Source organism: Haplochromis burtoni, unplaced genomic scaffold, assembly GCF_018398535.1.
Source record: "Haplochromis burtoni strain Fernald_Lab_line unplaced genomic scaffold, NCSU_Asbu1 Contig_73, whole genome shotgun sequence".
Classification (NCBI taxonomy): domain Eukaryota; kingdom Metazoa; phylum Chordata; class Actinopteri; order Cichliformes; family Cichlidae; genus Haplochromis; species Haplochromis burtoni.
Genome location: NW_024582434.1, coordinates 1025073 through 1041888, shown reverse-complemented (window position 1 = coordinate 1041888; position 16816 = coordinate 1025073). Strand labels below are relative to the sequence as shown.

Genomic DNA, 16816 nt, shown 5'->3' with positions numbered 1-16816 from the left:
TCCAAATTTGGCCTTATATTCTTTTTTGCACCATCAGATGATAATTAAACTTCCCCAAACCACGGGTAGCTCAGCTTATGGTTTTCATGGTTTGTAATTATATTTTATTGCTAGTTGTGATTTACAATACCAGGATCCAAAATGGCCATGAAGGTTGAAATCCTGTCTCCTGTGCTCTGAATGAGAGGCTTCTCCCTGCCAGCAATGCAGTGGCAAGGCAGGAGGAGGAAAAAAAATCCAGCTAGGCCCTGTCAAGCCTTCTATAATGTAGCTCTCCTGCTGGACTTCAAATCTGTCATTTCCCACCGTGCACTGGGAGTTTCATAGGAAGCTGGTAAAATCGTTAAATTGTCAGTTTTGAGATGGTGCAGAGTGACGGGTGTAAAGGAATACAGCACACGTTGAAAGCTGTGATTCTGTCTGCAAATGGTACCCGGTGAATATTATGCGAAGGTGGTCGTGTTGGGGCTGTTGAAGAATGAGAGAGAAATGTGAGTGTGTCACGCCTGAAGTGCCAGCTCCCTTGAGCGGTGTAAAGTGAACCTGATCACCGTGTTTGCAAAAGGTGCTACGGGTCATTTCGGTGGCCAGGCTTGAGGTCTGTTCTGCGTTCCTGCACCTAAATTCTGAGCCAATCCCGAAAGCAGACGCAAACCACGGACACGGTCATGCACTGCTTCACCGTGAAGGCTCCAAGTAATCAGAGGGAGCAGAGAGTTCACAGATACTGCAACCATCTCAGTTACTGTCATCTCTGCAGGAATTAGTTTTAATTGTCAAATACCATAAATGTTAGGCAAATTGTCTCAGTCCAACGAGTTACAGTGTACGAAGACGTCAGTTTTAAACCACAGTAATGGAAAATGTTAATAGTTAAAGGTTCAGTGGAGAGTTTAAGGAAGGATGTAACTGTTTCCAGCTTTAAAGCATCCAAAGCATCGGTGTCAAAATTCAAACAGCCATATTGCCTTGTTCCAAGTGAGTTTATCTTAATGTCGCGTCCTTTAATATATAATCTACAGTACCATTAACTGTATTTAGCAAAAGCATTTGAATGCAACATCAAAGTGCATTTCATAAAGTTTGACATGTTTCTCTTTGCTTCTGTATTCGTGGTTAACACTGCAGCTATTGGTCCAAGTGCCATAAACAAAGAAAAAGTCATTTCTAATGTAAAATGTGAAATTTCTCAACTGTTACTCATTAGCTCCCAAACAGAACCATATCCGTGTCAGATTTAGCTTATTTTTTTAACCTAATGAAGGCCAACTGGATTAAAGCTGTTTTTGAGAACAACTACTTCTTTCGGCTGCTCCCTTTAGGCGTTGCCACAGTGGGTGATTTGCCTCCATCTCACCCTATCCCTGGCATATCTTTGTGTCACAACAGCCTTGTGCACGTCCTCCTTCTCTACATCCATTAAACGTCTCTGTGGTCTTTCTGCCTTCCTCCTGCCTGGCAGCTCCAACTACAACATACTTGTCCTCGTGTTGCCGTGCCGGACCATCTGCTCTGCAGTCTGAAAAGCTGATCAATTTCATTTTGCAGAGTTTGTAGTAATCTTTGAGGGCATGAAAAAAAGAGGAGTAGTGGTTGAAACTATAAACAGAAATCTCCATGGAGATTTGAGAATACAAAAAAGGAAAAACCTCGGATGAGTCATTCTTGTCAAAGATGCAGTGTTTCTGTACTCTTAGATCACATTTTGGTGGTGAGTAGAAGAATAATAAGCATTATTTAGATTAAATTATACATTAATACCAATTACAGTGATATTGTGTGAGAACAAACTCAAATCTTCTGACAATGATGTTTCAAATTCAGTTTGACAGTTTAGGACTGCCGCTGATTAACACCAGCAGCAAATCATTAAGTTTTGGATTAGGTGAGTTATTTGTCCTAGAAACAAGCACAAAACAAATGTTACTCAGCTCATGTACCACAACAGAGAGTAAGGTTGTGGTCCCACCCCCCCCCACCCCCCACCCCATTGTATTAGTCATGGGGAAAACAATGATCTCCTGTGGTGCTTTCTTCAAATTTCCTCCAGTGCTAGCCAAGCTGAAAAATACACTCCTCATTTTTTGGGGGATGCATTTGCTCTTCATTTCGAAGGTTTCTTTTGAGAAATTATTCCTCCTGCACAGCTTGTGACAGTTGACAGTGAATGCAGAAGCATGACTGCAGTGCCTTTGATCACAGGAAAAACATTAATAAAATGTTTATGTGGTTCTGATGTTCTTTATGGCGCCTCGGAGTCACAAATGCGTTCTGTTGTTCTTCGACTCGTTCTTGTCTCTGTAGTTTTTTCTCATTTGATTATGTGTGTTCGTGTGTCTGACTCGGGTGTGACACGAGTGTACTAAATGAACTCTGTGTGTGTGTGTGTGTGTGCCCGGTGGGTTGTGGATGATTTGTGTCAGAGATGCAAGCCAGTGTGGTCCGTATTTACTTAAGCTCCACGAGAGGTGGAGCTTGATTGCCCTGGTTTTTCAACACGTTCACACACTTTTCCGGGGCAGTTTCCTCACCAGCCCATTTTTATTTTTTTTTCTAGCAGGGTCGTTTCTTCTCTGAGCACAGAGGGAGAAAAGAGAATAATCCACATCTGGCCAAAAGCTTTTGTCCCATTAACGGGAAATGGGAAACGCTTGCTGTAATGTATGGCATTTCTGTGCCCCTCTCCCATCGAACACTCATGAAATAAAGAAAAATAATGTGACTGTATGGCTTGTGGTGAACAAAGCTCACATTAACCACTGAACAAGACTTAGGAACACAAATGTTCAGGAACATATACTGTAACTCATCTGAGTGAAGTAACCCTCAGCTTATGGTGCCAGAACTCATGAGTAAAAGATATGCCAACGGTGCTTGAGAAAATATTTATTTATATTCACACATTCTGATGGGTTTTAGGGTTTAGAAATTTGCCTTTAAATACTTCAGGCAGGGAATCGGGAAGGAAATACAATTGGTTTGAGGATTTTGTTCTCTTGTGACAATAAACTTTGAACAATAAGCATATAGCACCCATCAGGTTGCTCTGTCCCTCTGTCGTTCACTGTCACAATATGGGGTTTAATTAAACAGCTGTTGCCATCTTTAGAAGAAAGAAAAAGCTTAACATTTTTGGAAATACTTATTCACCATCTGGTATAACAGAGAGAAAATTAATACCGCTTTCATATATAAGTTGGATATGATTTTACCAGCACACAGCTTAGCTTAGCACAAAATGGAAAATCTTTTGAGTACTGAACTTCAAAGATGATGCTAGCTGGATATTATAACCCTCTGACAGAATAAGTCTGTACCAGGTTTTGTGCTAAGCTAAACAGCTTACGGCTATAGAGGTCGTGCTGACACGTGAAGCCAGTCATGGCGACAATTTAGGATCAAGTGACAGAAGCCTAAAGACTGGTCTGCAACCACCTGGCAACCACTGGTTATGAGGTGAATATGAGTATTCCTTGACCACTTGTCGGTGGTTGTTGGATGCTGAAGGCAAGAATTTAGCTCAATTTTCCACAGGTTGTAGACTTTTGTTTTGTTTTATTTTAATGAAGATATAGTCCAAAATATATTGAATTGCTCCATTAATAACATAAAATTAGTTTAGTTACTCAAATATTTTATTTAACCTGCAAAGAAAATGGTTTAGCACTGGTGCCCTATTTTGAGCATATTTTTAGCATGTGTCCCTTTTTTACATGGGACTGTCTTTAAACTGACCACTAACAAAAGGAGTATAGATACATTTGCTAAAAAACAATTTGAAATGCATCCTGTGTTTAAGCCCCAAATGAAAAGCGGGGGGGTGTGGGGGGGGGGTTTCGCCATTCTGGAAAAACACTCTTAACAAAGAAAAAGTGACTGATAGACTGATATTGACTGAGTGTTTTATGGCCCACCCCCACCACAAATAACAGTGAGTGACACATGTTGTTGGTGTTTATGTCAACCACACTCTTCCAGAAACATTTTTTTACTTAAATGTAATTTCCTCCCTGAACAATAATTGTGTGAGTCAGTGTAGCTTCACAGCTGTTTCTCTTAAAGAGAATCACACGTGACAGCAGTATGTGTGTTCTTGTCATCATGCAGGCTGCATCCCTGACCGTGGACCTGTGTGGTGATGACCAGGAACCAGGCTACTGTGCTGTGAGCAACGTGGCAGTGCACACTGACTGGTAAGAAAGCAGCACACACACACAAAAACACATATATGCATGTATTGCCCAGTACGCTGAACAGCTGTTTCTATGATCCGTAGAAACTGTGAATGGGAAAGCGCTGTTGACAGTTTCACTTCTGAGGACTGGAAAACTTGATGAATAATTTTTCACAACTGTAAAAATAATGGAAAGTCATACATAACCAAAAGGTTTTGTATACCTGGTGTGAGCATACTTGTCTAATATTTTACAGCTGTTGCGTTGCGCTCTGCAGTGAATCAACACTACATAATCAAGAGGTTTAATTAACCACATATTGTCCTTCTCGTCAATGGATGACGATCCGTGTTTTCCAACATTTTATGGCTTTAAAATGTTGCTGTATGTGCAGCAGCTTGCACAGATGTTCTGTATCCTTGAACTTTTCAACTTTTCTAGAGGTTACCTTAGAAGACTCATTACTCTGCCACCTCCTTAGTACAAATTCCATTTAATGTCCAAGTGTGTCCTTGAGGCTCTACTCAGGCACTCGTGTAAACCAAACTGTGTATTTCGAGGACTGAGAAGACATCTAACGCAACATCCAAGGTCTCGACTGTATTCCTCTGACATTCTCAATACACTTGTCAAAGTTTACATCTGAAAATGAGAAAACAGCTTACGTTTCAGCTGCCATTTCTCAGGATAAACTTAGCATGGTTTATTTCCCTTTGCTTAATTTAGACATTTTGTGAGTTAAAGGACCCACAAGATGATTCATAAGAACAAAGTGAACTTTGTTAGGAAGCTTCATAACAGTAAGCAGCAATTTATATTTTTGTCTTGCCTTAACTGTTTTTCTTTAAGCAGTACTTTAGAGATGAATTGCAGAGGTTCAACCTTTAGTTTCACAGTGATGCTTCCAGTTCTATTAAGTGCTAATCTCTAAAGTAGAGAGCAAAGAATGAAACTTTACTTTTGTTCAAACAAATATTTCTATATTTTTTTCTAAATTTTTATGGCTATTCTGGTTAAAGTGTTGACCTTTAATTCTTTTTATTATAGTGAAAATTCCTTAATGCTGTAGACAAAGCATTGTGACCTTTACTCCTGTGTTACTGTCTAAGTCTTCCGTTGTATGCAAATTGCTTAAAATGCCTTTCTCTTACATATTTCTACACAAATAACTCAAAGTCAGAATGAAGTCATCTGTTGCAAATATGTGATATATGATGTAAACCGTCATTAAATTACTGGATGACCAGTGCTGCTGCACAGAGCCAGGCCCTGTGGGGCGAAAACTTGAGACTGTGCATGTTTTCCTGTGTGTTTTTCGCTGTGTGTGTGTGTGCGTATTTTATATGTGTGTATGCGTGAGAGACAGATTTGGCAGATGAGGAAAGGCCACAGAGATCAGCAAAGGTTTATTTTGCAAGGGTCTTGGGACCATATTGTTGTGAAACTCGCTGACCCACGTTGTTTTTCTGTGTAAGCTTGTGAAAATGTGCGTGTCTGTGTGTGTGTGTGCTTTGAATACTTGAATGCATTTTTTAGCGTTTGGGTTTCTGCTCATATGTTCCTTTCTGTCGTGATCCATTTTAAGTCTTTGTGCACTCCTGTTCATCTATCTGTGTGCGTGTTTGTAGGATCCTCGATGTGCAGCCCAACAGGCTCTCTGTGGGAGGCGTCAGGTCAATAGAACCCATCCTTCATCGGCGCGGTCAGGTCGCCACCCACGACTTTGTCGGCTGCATCATGGAGTTTGCCGTCAACGGCCGCCCGCTGGAGCCCAGTCAGGCGCTGGCATCGCATGGCATCCTTGACAGGTCCGCATCCCAACCTCTCCCCCTTTACTCCCGCTCCCAGCCTCTCTCCATCTCCTTTTTCTTCTTCCCATCTGTCCGTCTTCTCTAACCTCCTTGACTCTCGCTGTGGGACATCTGTTCACACTTTCAAACCCTCTCGGGAGTTTTTAAAAAGATGTCTTCTTTTTTTTTTTGAAGTACAAATGGAAGATTTTTGACGGGGGAAACCAATTGCAGAATTCCAGAGAATTTTTTTCCTCACTGTCTTCCTCGTGAATAGCGAAGCAAGGACAGATCTTTTAATATGCTAATTCTCTGAGGTTCTTTATGGGGTTTTTTGTATTGCCGCACGGGAAGAGAAATCACAGCTCATCTGCTCCTGTTTTTGGAGTTTCCTTTTTCCGCGGACCCCCCGCCTGTGTGGCTGACTTGTCAAATTCACTGTCTGATTGTCAGTTTGTGTGTTATTGTGTCCATAGATGTCCGAGACTGGAAGGAGCCTGCACCACCAGCTCCTGCAGACATGGGGGCACCTGTGTGGACCACTGGTCTTGGCAACAATGCCAGTGTGTGGATGGCTTCACTGGCAAATTCTGTGAGAAATGTAAGTATATGTCTTTGAAGTCTCTCTTTTTGCTGAGTTTGCACTTACTTAGGAATATTCTGCCATGATTATTTATGAATTATCCCTCCTGAGTCATCATACTGCACCATGTAGCTTAATATAGACCACATCGGTGGGTTCTGAGCTTCATTTCAAAGCATTTGTGTACTTTATAGGAGATAAATTCGACTTGCATCAGAGACCTAAAAAAATGCAGAAAACCCTTTGAGACACATGAGAACTGACAGAAACTTATAGCTACTGTGTAAGGTGCAACATTGTGTTTTGCGGTGTTACCGGTAATTATTACCAGATTTTTTTCAAAGACTTTGATATTGTTACTGGAAACAAACAAGATCATTACTGCGAGCTTTTCCCTGTTTGCCATCAGGTTTGATTTTGTGGGAAATCTGCTGGTTTGCTTACTGGCACGAAAAAAAGGATGAGAGACATTTTCTTCTAGCACACATGGAGCAGAGCAGGCTTTCTTAGTGCCATATGTATTGTTTGCTGGAAAGAGAAAAGAAAAAAAATAAACAACAACAAGAAATGCCATGAATAAAATATGTCATGTAGACTCTAGGGCCCTGGTTAATTTAATTTAAAGAACAGATTGTGTAAAGATTTACATTTTTGAACCCTGTGAATGTGGGACAGAAACATTCATCCTCAGATAATAAGTGGCACGACAGACTTGTGCTACAGTCCTATTAGAGAAAACAGTGGTTGGAGTTTGCGGCACAACCAAAATTATTGTGATTTGGTGCATTGAACATGCAATTTTGCAACTTTGTGGAAATTTTTTGGAGATAATATGTCAATTAACTGTGATAAATTAGCAAGAAAAATCCCATCTACTTTCACAATAACTGCTTACATTCAGGGTCAAAATCTTACAAATAGTGATAGTTACTGCAGAACGGTGACTTTGCTACAAAATGACATAGGTGCTCAGCAACATTGCTCTTATTTGGGAATAGAACCAGAATACAACCAGCCGAGTTGAGTCCCCTGTTGCAAAGAGACCCATTGCAGAGAAGTTGCACCCATTAGCACAGACTGACTGAGACTGATTGCAACATGTTGGGAATCTGTCTGGATCAGTAAATTAGACGGCAGTTGTCTCAGATGGAATGTAGTTCAAGTCAGACTACAGTTGTCTAGACACAGGTTGCCTCCCACACCTGTCCAGCCGTGCTCGTGCAGAGGTTGAATGTGTTGCAGGCTCAATCTCTCGGCAGGAACTGGTCACTGCAACTACTTGCAGTCAGTCTCTGACAGTAAGAAAACTCACCAACACCAATTTTTCTGAGTCTCAGTGACTGTTGATAAATCTTATAATTTGTTAAAATTCTGTTTCATTTTCATCTGTGCTCTTATTTCTAAGCACATTTTAAATAGAAAACTTAAAAGTGACTTTTGAGCCTTTTTTCCTTTTTCCAAAATATACAAATATCCTCATAAATACACTGCTTTCATGAAATAATCACATCAGTATTTTATTAACATTCATATGGCTATTTATCCTGGATAACATACTAATCTTTTAATAGTGTATTAGCAAGAGGGCTCATTTTCATTATAGTAATAATGAAATATGCCAAAAGGCTTGTTGCTTCTTGAAATGAAATGATGCAATTAGCAATGCCTCAGGTTTATAGTTAACATGCACACAAAATTCACGTGCCATCCCACTAAGTAATAATGAGATGGCTTGCAGTTTTCATTTCAGTTATTTTCCTACTTAATCTCTATTAGAAATCATTATCTTGCTCAGCGATACACGGGCTGTTCTGAAAACTGACTCGATGATGTTATGGGAAGATATCAGTAATCGCTGGTAAGAATGGAAGGACCGATTTGTGGTTATGGCAGTCGGATTAGGAAAATCATTTGCACCTGACCGTCCGCCAGGAGCAGAGTGGAAATGGAAGTTTAAAAGCCGCCTGCGAAACTCGTGTGAAGTCACAAGATATTTTCTGTCTTTCTCACACAGACATGACAGCCGACACCGCTCTGTCTCTGGATGGCACTGGCCGCCTGGACTACACCCTGAAGCAGGGCCCAAAACGTGACATCTTGCTGAGACGGTCTCTGCAGGGAACGACCTCTGACCCCATGGGTCCCAGCAACTTGAAGGTCAAGTTCAGGACACGCAGCAAGACCGGCACTCTGCTGCATGTGCAAGAGAGCAGCAACTACACTACTGTTAAGGTGAGGAAGGTTGCCTTGTGTGTGAGTTTAATGAGTTGGCAATGAAGAGTAAATTTCACAATAAAAGCTTTCCAAATCATGCTTGTGAACAGTAAATAAGTAGCTATGCTTAGAAAAGGGAGGCTATTCACTAAATTTTAAAGCCCCAGATCAACTCAGGTCTAGTAAAATGAAGCTTCTGTCTTTGATGTTTCATAGATTATCTATGAAGTTACTATGTAGATGATATTTTAAGCACCTACGTACCAGCTTCTTTTGGTATGACAGAGCTGTAGACCAGGCAGTATCTTGCATCACTAACAGTATTTACGCCACAGCTCCTGATACACTGTTAAGACACCTTGAACATTTGTACCCTAAACATGTCTAGGTAATATATATTTCTGTGTGTGCTACGTTCCACTTTCATTCTAGGAAATCTACCCCGTCTTTCTCGCCCACTTTCTTTTACTCCAGTCTGTCTTTTCTCTCTTCTCGTCCTGTTCAGTACACCCTCCTCCCTTTGCCTGACCCTGGGCAGCTGCCCAAAGAGGCCTGAGCGTTCATTCATCCTCTTCAGTTTCCATGTAGACACCCTGCAGTCTCAGCACCATCAACCCGTTCCCACTTCAGCATCGGGCTTTGTCTCTTATGATTTTGTTTTCCGCCACTGAACGGCTTCTGGTGCTCATCAAATCACCACTGCGGCTTCCTAAATAGTCCAGAAAAGTATTATAAGTGCTTTGAAACCTAAAAACAAAAGAGCAGTGGGGGAATACATACTGTGGGTGTACATATGTTGAGAGAGAACTATATAAACTGAGAAATGAAAAACAAGATGTTTAATAGATAAACTCCTTGATTGGTTTTCCAGCTTGAGAGCTCTTAGTATTCTTTGGCTGGGGAGACTTCCACTTTTCCCTTTTTACATCAATTCTTCCGGAAGCGACTTATCACTGCTGATTTTGGGGGAGGTGGGTAGGATTACTTTTCCATCGAAGTCGGGAGAACACATGCGATTACCATACACAGTGTAAGCCACAAATTTGCTGTGCGTGCCAAAGCGAGCTTGATTAATTTCTTTTTAAAGCACAATCGTCGTCCCTCTTCAGTAAAGAGCCTTCTCTTGTGGCCGTTGGAATATATGCGCTTTCCCTAAATTTGTCGTGCTTGAGCTTCTGATCATCTTCTGGCTGAGTGACTGTAGCTACACACACAAGTTGTGAGAACATGATTGACTGCAGTGTGTCCCAGTGGGAGAAAGATTTATAGTATGAGCATCCAGCTGCATTTTTGTTTTCGATCTCCGACCATAGTCTGAAAGCACTGCTGTGGTAGTTTTGTGGGGACTGAGACAAGACTTCCTCTCATCGGTCATGATTGATACTGACACGATAACTTATTGCATTAATCTAAAAAACTGCAGTTTTAACCACTGTTTATCTCGACTTTCTTCAAAGACTATTTTTATTTTATGCTTGACATCAGAAATAATGGCAGTTTGCAGATTCACATGATTGTTAATGTCTTTTATATACTGTTTATATGCATGTTTTTACCAAAGCCAGCTAGATCCAGTTTACTCTGATCACTCTGAGCTGTGAGCGAATAACTAAAATCTAAAATTTGCTTCTCTCAGCTGAGGAACGGCAACATCCACTACATCTCAGACGCCGGCGTTGCGGGGAAGGTGGAGCGCACCGTGGTAGACGCAGTGGTTTCAGACGGCCAGTGGCACACGCTACAGCTGGTCAAGAACGGCTCAGCCACTGTGCTCCAGGTGGACAACGGCCAACCTAGGGTCATCCAACATCCCACACAGGATTTTGGAGGTCTCAGCGTTTTAACCTTTTCGCTTGGTGGGATTGGGCCGGGGCCAGCTCAGCAGAAAACTGGAGCAGGTAAGCCTGGACAGTGTAGCTGTTACCTGTCATTGATTGGGGGGAAGAGTAAAAATGATGGACATGTGGACATATCGGCATTTGGGGTGTACATTTTCCTGCATCTAATCTTTACCAGCTTTCAGTTTGGAATTGGGAGACAGACACTCTCTAAGATTAAGATTAAGCTTAAAACATTTTCCTTTTGGTAAAGCTTATAGTTAAGGCTGGAAGAGGCCTTCCTTAGTTCCTTAGTTATGCTGCAATAGACTTAGGATGCTGGGGGCTTCCCATGATGCACTGAGTATTTCTTCTTCACTTACTTATGCCACTTTGCATTTAATCATTAGTTATTATTCATCTCTGGCCCTTTTCCACAGTATGCTTTTTGTCCTGTCTCCCTCCCCTCACCCACAACCAAGTCTCAGCAGATGGCCACCCACCCCTGAGCTTGGTTTTGTCTGAGGTTTTTTCCTCATAAAAGGGAGTTTTTCCTTCCCACTGTCGCCAAGGGGCTTTCTCTCTATTCTTGTGGGGTCTTTACCTTACAATATAAAGTGCCTCAAAACAACTGTTGCTGTGATTTTCCACTATTTAATTCCAGAATTTAGTTGGAATTGGCAGGAAAACTGAAACTTTTGGAAAAAAGCTCCATGCAAAATAAAACCTTTTCTTCACAATGACATACCCTGTCTGCGACCAGACACCTAAAATAACTTCAGAATTCCAGGGTTTGAAAAGGACCAAGATGATTGCCAGAAGCTGATCGAGAGAAAGCATGTTGTTCCTTGTAACAGAAGGTTTTGGTTAACAGTAGTCACTCACACATAGTATCTTTTGCTCTCTACATGTTGGAACAATCAATATAGCTTAACTAGCCAAAGTTAGTGGACTAAGAAGTAGAGAGGCTATATGTAACATATATATAATCTATATAGAATAAATAGTTAAAGGTTAAAAATGGAAGACATACAATAAGTTTTCTTCCATATAAGTTTTATTTATCAGTATACAGGGTTTGCTGCCTATAATCACTAGTTAAACAACACATACTGCTGCCACTGTCAGAAAACTACACTACACACTGTTGCTATGACTTGACGCTGCAGAACTGGTGGCAGAGTGGGACGGTGAAACACACCATCCGTTTGCCAGATTTGCTTGTTACTGGCTGCTAAGAGCTCACTTTAATGTACTGTGACTGTAGTGTTGCAGAGTTGAACCCCCAAATTACAGGACAAATTTGAATGGGAAAAGTTAGAGAGGGGAGTTTGCCCTTCCTTAATTCCACTACAGATCCTGACACAAGACTGTTGGTGTGTCTAAAGAAATCGCATTTAGTCAGAACAGCTCCTGTGCCTCCTCTTCCTCCTCTTCCTCCTCCTCCTCCTTCTCATTAAAAAGGCTTTTCTAAAAAAAACTCATCACATTTAGTCAAGAAAATCAAATTTTAGATACATGACAGTCCAAGTGGGATACAATTAACAATAGTTTCACACACATGTTAATGATTTTGAAAAACTCATTCACTCTTTACCCAGCGTAAGTTACACATCTAGCAGTGTTTTTACATGTTATGGAAAGCTTTTCTGCAGACTAAAGGTGTGTGCATGGACATATAGCACAAGTATGCAACAGCACACGTGAGCTCGTGAATCTTTATGAATTCAGTACTCATTTTTTTTTCTCCTGCATATGAATTAATAGTCTGCTCTTTCAATTGCTGACCATATTTGGTGGCGATCCAACAAGACTCTGAGTAACTGGCCTGAAATCTATTTCTATTTGACACTGCGAAGATTTAAAGTTATGAATTTACGGTAGTTAAATAAATGTTTCTTTATCAGAGTATCATTTATGGACAAAATAACTAATTATAATTTAATCTGACTTCGCCTTGGAGCGTCTGTCTGTGAAGCCTCATGGACTCTTTTCTTAGTTTAGATTTAAATCACAGATCAGATGTCCTCGAGCATGAGTTAAGAACAGTTTGGAAAAGGTGAAAGAGAGGGTTTCCAGGAGGAGGTAATGCAGCACAGTAAATTTCAGGGTTTCAGGGGAGGGAAAAACTAACCTAATACTATGGACTAATATGGTAAAAATGAGCAATTTGGATGATTTGTCAACCTCTTTTACACAAAGACTGGGGCATATTTCAAAACAAACATATCCTCAGCACGCAGATCTGTGGCAGACTGTTTGTGAACCCACCCCCTAACTCAGTGTGTATCTGAGCATTTGTGTAGCGCTGTGTACTCGCTTTCTGAGGCCTAATGAAAAGACACAAATGGATTTAATCTGCACTGGGATAAATTCAATAAAAATGTAATTGCACCGGTGAGGCAGCACTGTTAGGCAACACACAAAGCAAGAGATTAAATTAGACACAGAGACGTTCATCCAACCCAGATGGATGTCTTGAAGCTTTAATGCCTCTGACGATGGATTTTCTGTTAGAAAATATTTCATATTTCTTCTCTTAAATTGACCAGTGATTTATTCTGCCAGTTTTTAGAATATGATTTTTCTATTTTTTCATTGGAGGAGGTGCTTTCCATGATGAAAATCTTTTTATCCTAAGCTTGAACCAATTACCCATCTAAACAAAATTCCTTCAGCTCTTATTATAGTTGCCAGTTCCTGGTATTTATGAGGAAGCAATCCAGCTTCAGCAGACGTTTTGAAAAAAAGCATTCGGTCTGGTGGCAGTCAGAAGCAATTCCCCTTCAGGCCACTGTAATGTCCCTGTTAGCTGCTGTTGGCTGTTTCTTGTTATCTGAGCTCTTTCTTTTCTTCTTTTTGTCCACAGGTTTTGACGGCTGCTTGGCCTACGTGAAGTACAACAGAGAGAACCTGCCATTTATGGGAGAGCACAGCCTCGTCACTTTAACCAAGACCAGTTCATCCGTCAAAATAGGCTGCAGAGGTCCCGACCTGTGTGAGAGCAATCCATGCTGGGATGGCCTCATGTGCGTCAACCAGTGGTACACATACCAGTGTGTCCCGCCTGGCGACTGTGCCTCTAATCCCTGCCAGAACCAAGGCAGCTGCGTGCCGGACCCCCACTCTGGTTTCACTTGTGTATGCTCCGAGCTCTACACAGGCAAGACTTGTGAGACCCTGGTGGCCTGTCTGGGAGTCGAGTGCCCTCAGGGTACCGTGTGCAACACGGCGAATAATGGTGGATTTGTCTGCAGCCCCAGTCCCACATCAGAGACAATGGTCCTTCCCATCTGGGCGGTGCCAGCTATTGTTGGCAGCTGTGCCACTGTCCTTGCCTTGGTGGTGCTCAGCCTGATCCTGTGCAACCATTGCAAGGACCGCAACAAGACCAAAGTGCCAAAGGAACCCAAGGAAAAGAAACCCAAGGAGAAGAAGAAGAAGAAAAAGAAGAAGGGTAGCGAGAATGTAGCATTCGACGACCCAGATAACATCCCACCATATGGAGATGACATGACTGTACGGAAGCAACCGGAAGGGAACCCCAAACCAGACATCATTGAGAGGGAAAACCCTTACCTGATCTATGATGAAACAGACATTCCTCACAACAACGAGACGGTCCCCAGTGCTCCTTGTGCCCCCTGCAATGCCCCAGAGGCAGATATCGAACATTATGATATAGACAATGCCAGCAGTATTGCTCCTTCGGATGCTGACATCATCCAACACTACAAGCAGTTTCGCAGTCACACGCCCAAGTTTTCCATCCAGAGACACAGCCCGCTGGGCTTCGCCAGGCAATCTCCCTTACCTCTCGGAGCAACAAGCTACACCTACCAGCCTCAGTACACCCAAGCACTGAGATCCACCCCCCTCAGCCATTCCCACTCAGCCTGTCCTACTCCAAACCCTCTCTCCAGACACTCTCCAGCCCCGTTCACAAAGCCCTCCTCCTTCTACCGAAACACTCCCACCAGAGAACTCAACCTGGCTCGTCGTGAGGGCAGCCCGCTGGATCTGCACAATGATATGTGCCAACCGCCACCCATGTTCAACTACGCCACCCGGTTGGGGAGGCGCAGCAAGAGTCCACAAACCATGGCCGGCCACGGCCACACCTCGAGGCCCGGCAGTCGGCTGAAGCAGCCGATCGAGCAGATCCCGTTGGAGACGGGGCCTCCTGTGGGGCTGTCCATCGAGGAAGTGGAGCGGCTTAACACTCCACGTCCACGCAACCCCAGCATCTGTAGCGCTGACCACGGGCGCTCCAGTTCAGAGGAGGACTGCCGCAGGCCGCTGTCAAGGGTTCGTAACCCCGCTGATGGCATTCCTGCCCCAGAGTCCTCTTCAGAAAGTGACTCACATGACTCCTTCACCTGCTCAGAGATGGAGTATGACCGGGAGAAGCCTGTGTCCTACAGCTCCCGGGTCCCCAAGCTCTCGCAAGTCAACGAGTCAGACGCTGACGACGAGGACTACGGCGGGAGGCTTAAACAGAGGCGTTACTCGAGTCGGAGGGCAGAAGGAGGGCCTGGCGTTGCCCAGATGCCCTCTACTGACCAGCACTACACCCTACCCCACAAACTGGGTCAGCAAGCCGGTGGCTTCAACTGGGACAATCTGTTGAACTGGGGCCCTGGCTTTGGGCATTATGTAGATGTGTTCAAGGACTTAGCCTTGCTTCCCGAGAATGCGGCAGCAAAAGACATTGAAATGAACAGTGGAGATGGCTCAGTGACCATTCTTAATGAAGGAGAAGCTGAGCAATATGTATGAGACTATTTATTACAATGTTGTACAATATGGTGTCGTTCTCCAATTTAAAAAAAAAGAAGAAGAAGACTGTACATTTCCAGAGAACATTGGACTTCATGTTTTTTGCATAACTCAAAATAATAAGACGACTTTTAATGCAGTAAGGCAGAAAAATGGCACCTGTAAAAGAACAGATTTCATCATGAGCCACCTTGGAATGGTTTACCAGTCTTTTCTAGGTTCAGACTGTACATTCGTGCATTCATCTCTCTGAGGCCTCATTACAACATATCCACTGACACTGAAGAAAGAAGTCCATGTCTGAATTCAATTTGGTGACTGCAAAACTCCATTCACATTATCTTGATTAAACACTTCTGTTCTTTATTACCAATACTGCTTCTCCTTTCCAGAACCTTCTGTCACATTCGCAGCGGAGAGATAAGAGGGTAGATAATTTAAAAACTCACAGGAAGAGAAATCTCCCAGTTTCTGTCTTTTTAGGGTCATTTTTCTAATTTACTTAAAAGGAAGCATGTGTGTTTGATCCAACTGCACCTGTAGGTGACGGGACACAGCCCTCAGTGTAAAAGTATGAACATTGCTTTGCTCACACGGTATTGCAGACCCCACCGATGTTATGATCCCTCTGTCTGTCCATCTGCCTGCCCTGGTGTGTTTTCTTAGAGACGACTGGCTAAACGCTCCAAAAGTGAGATTTAATCAAGCCCCCTGCCTTACAGACATTTGAGGATTTCAGTACGGGACAGAACTATTCTGGTTTTTGGGCCCAAGTTCAGGAAGAGAGGAGATTTTTCAGGAGGGATGATGGTGAGGGTGTCGTTAGTCACAAAACCACATTGTCAGACAAGCCAAGTGTTTTCAGGCAACGATGATGATGATGATGTATGAATCCTGTAAACATGACCCCAACTAAAACACTATGAACTTGTGTACATTTTTTTTTTAAATTCATGAGCAATCATGGAGTCATTTGTCTTGATGTTGGCGTCTCTGTTCATTATTTTGACATGTATGGTTTCTACATTTTTGTACTGTTTATTAACTTAAATTACTTAAGCTGTGTTTTTATGAATATTTTCATATGCTGAAATGTATGTTCTTACTTTCGGGGAAAGTAAGATTGAAGACTTATTTTTTACATTTGTTACAAATGTAACATCAGTATTTTCCACTTTTGATAAAACTATAACATGCTGTATGCTTTGTACCTGTAAAAAGCCAATAACAGAATAAAAAAAGTATTTATTTAAATGTGCTTTGTTTCTCTTTTTCCCCTCCTTTCATTTAGATGCATGTATGCGTTGGCAGTTTTTAAAAATAGCCACCTTCATGCTCAGATTACACCCCTTCCCAAATCATTCGGGTGGTAAGTTATGTATTTTTGCCTCAGTCTGTGCAGTTTTTCATTTGTGCAGAGTCTCAACTAAACATTTGAAAAGGCAATTCAGGACCTGA

General features: G+C 42.2%; 1 protein-coding gene across 1 annotated transcript in view; it reads left to right on the top strand.

Annotated features, from left to right (window-relative positions):
• The window catches only part of LOC102305668 (protocadherin Fat 4), a 100059-nt gene extending 83447 nt beyond the window's left edge, over nucleotides 1-16612 (top strand). Inside the window, 6 exon segments of the mRNA XM_014334137.2 lie at nucleotides 4108-4193; nucleotides 5804-5983; nucleotides 6442-6566; nucleotides 8563-8780; nucleotides 10399-10660; nucleotides 13449-16612. Coding sequence (XP_014189623.1) covers nucleotides 4108-4193; nucleotides 5804-5983; nucleotides 6442-6566; nucleotides 8563-8780; nucleotides 10399-10660; nucleotides 13449-15358 — 2781 coding nt within the window. The 3' untranslated portion in view covers nucleotides 15359-16612.
• The last annotated feature ends 204 nt before the right edge of the window (nucleotides 16613-16816 follow it).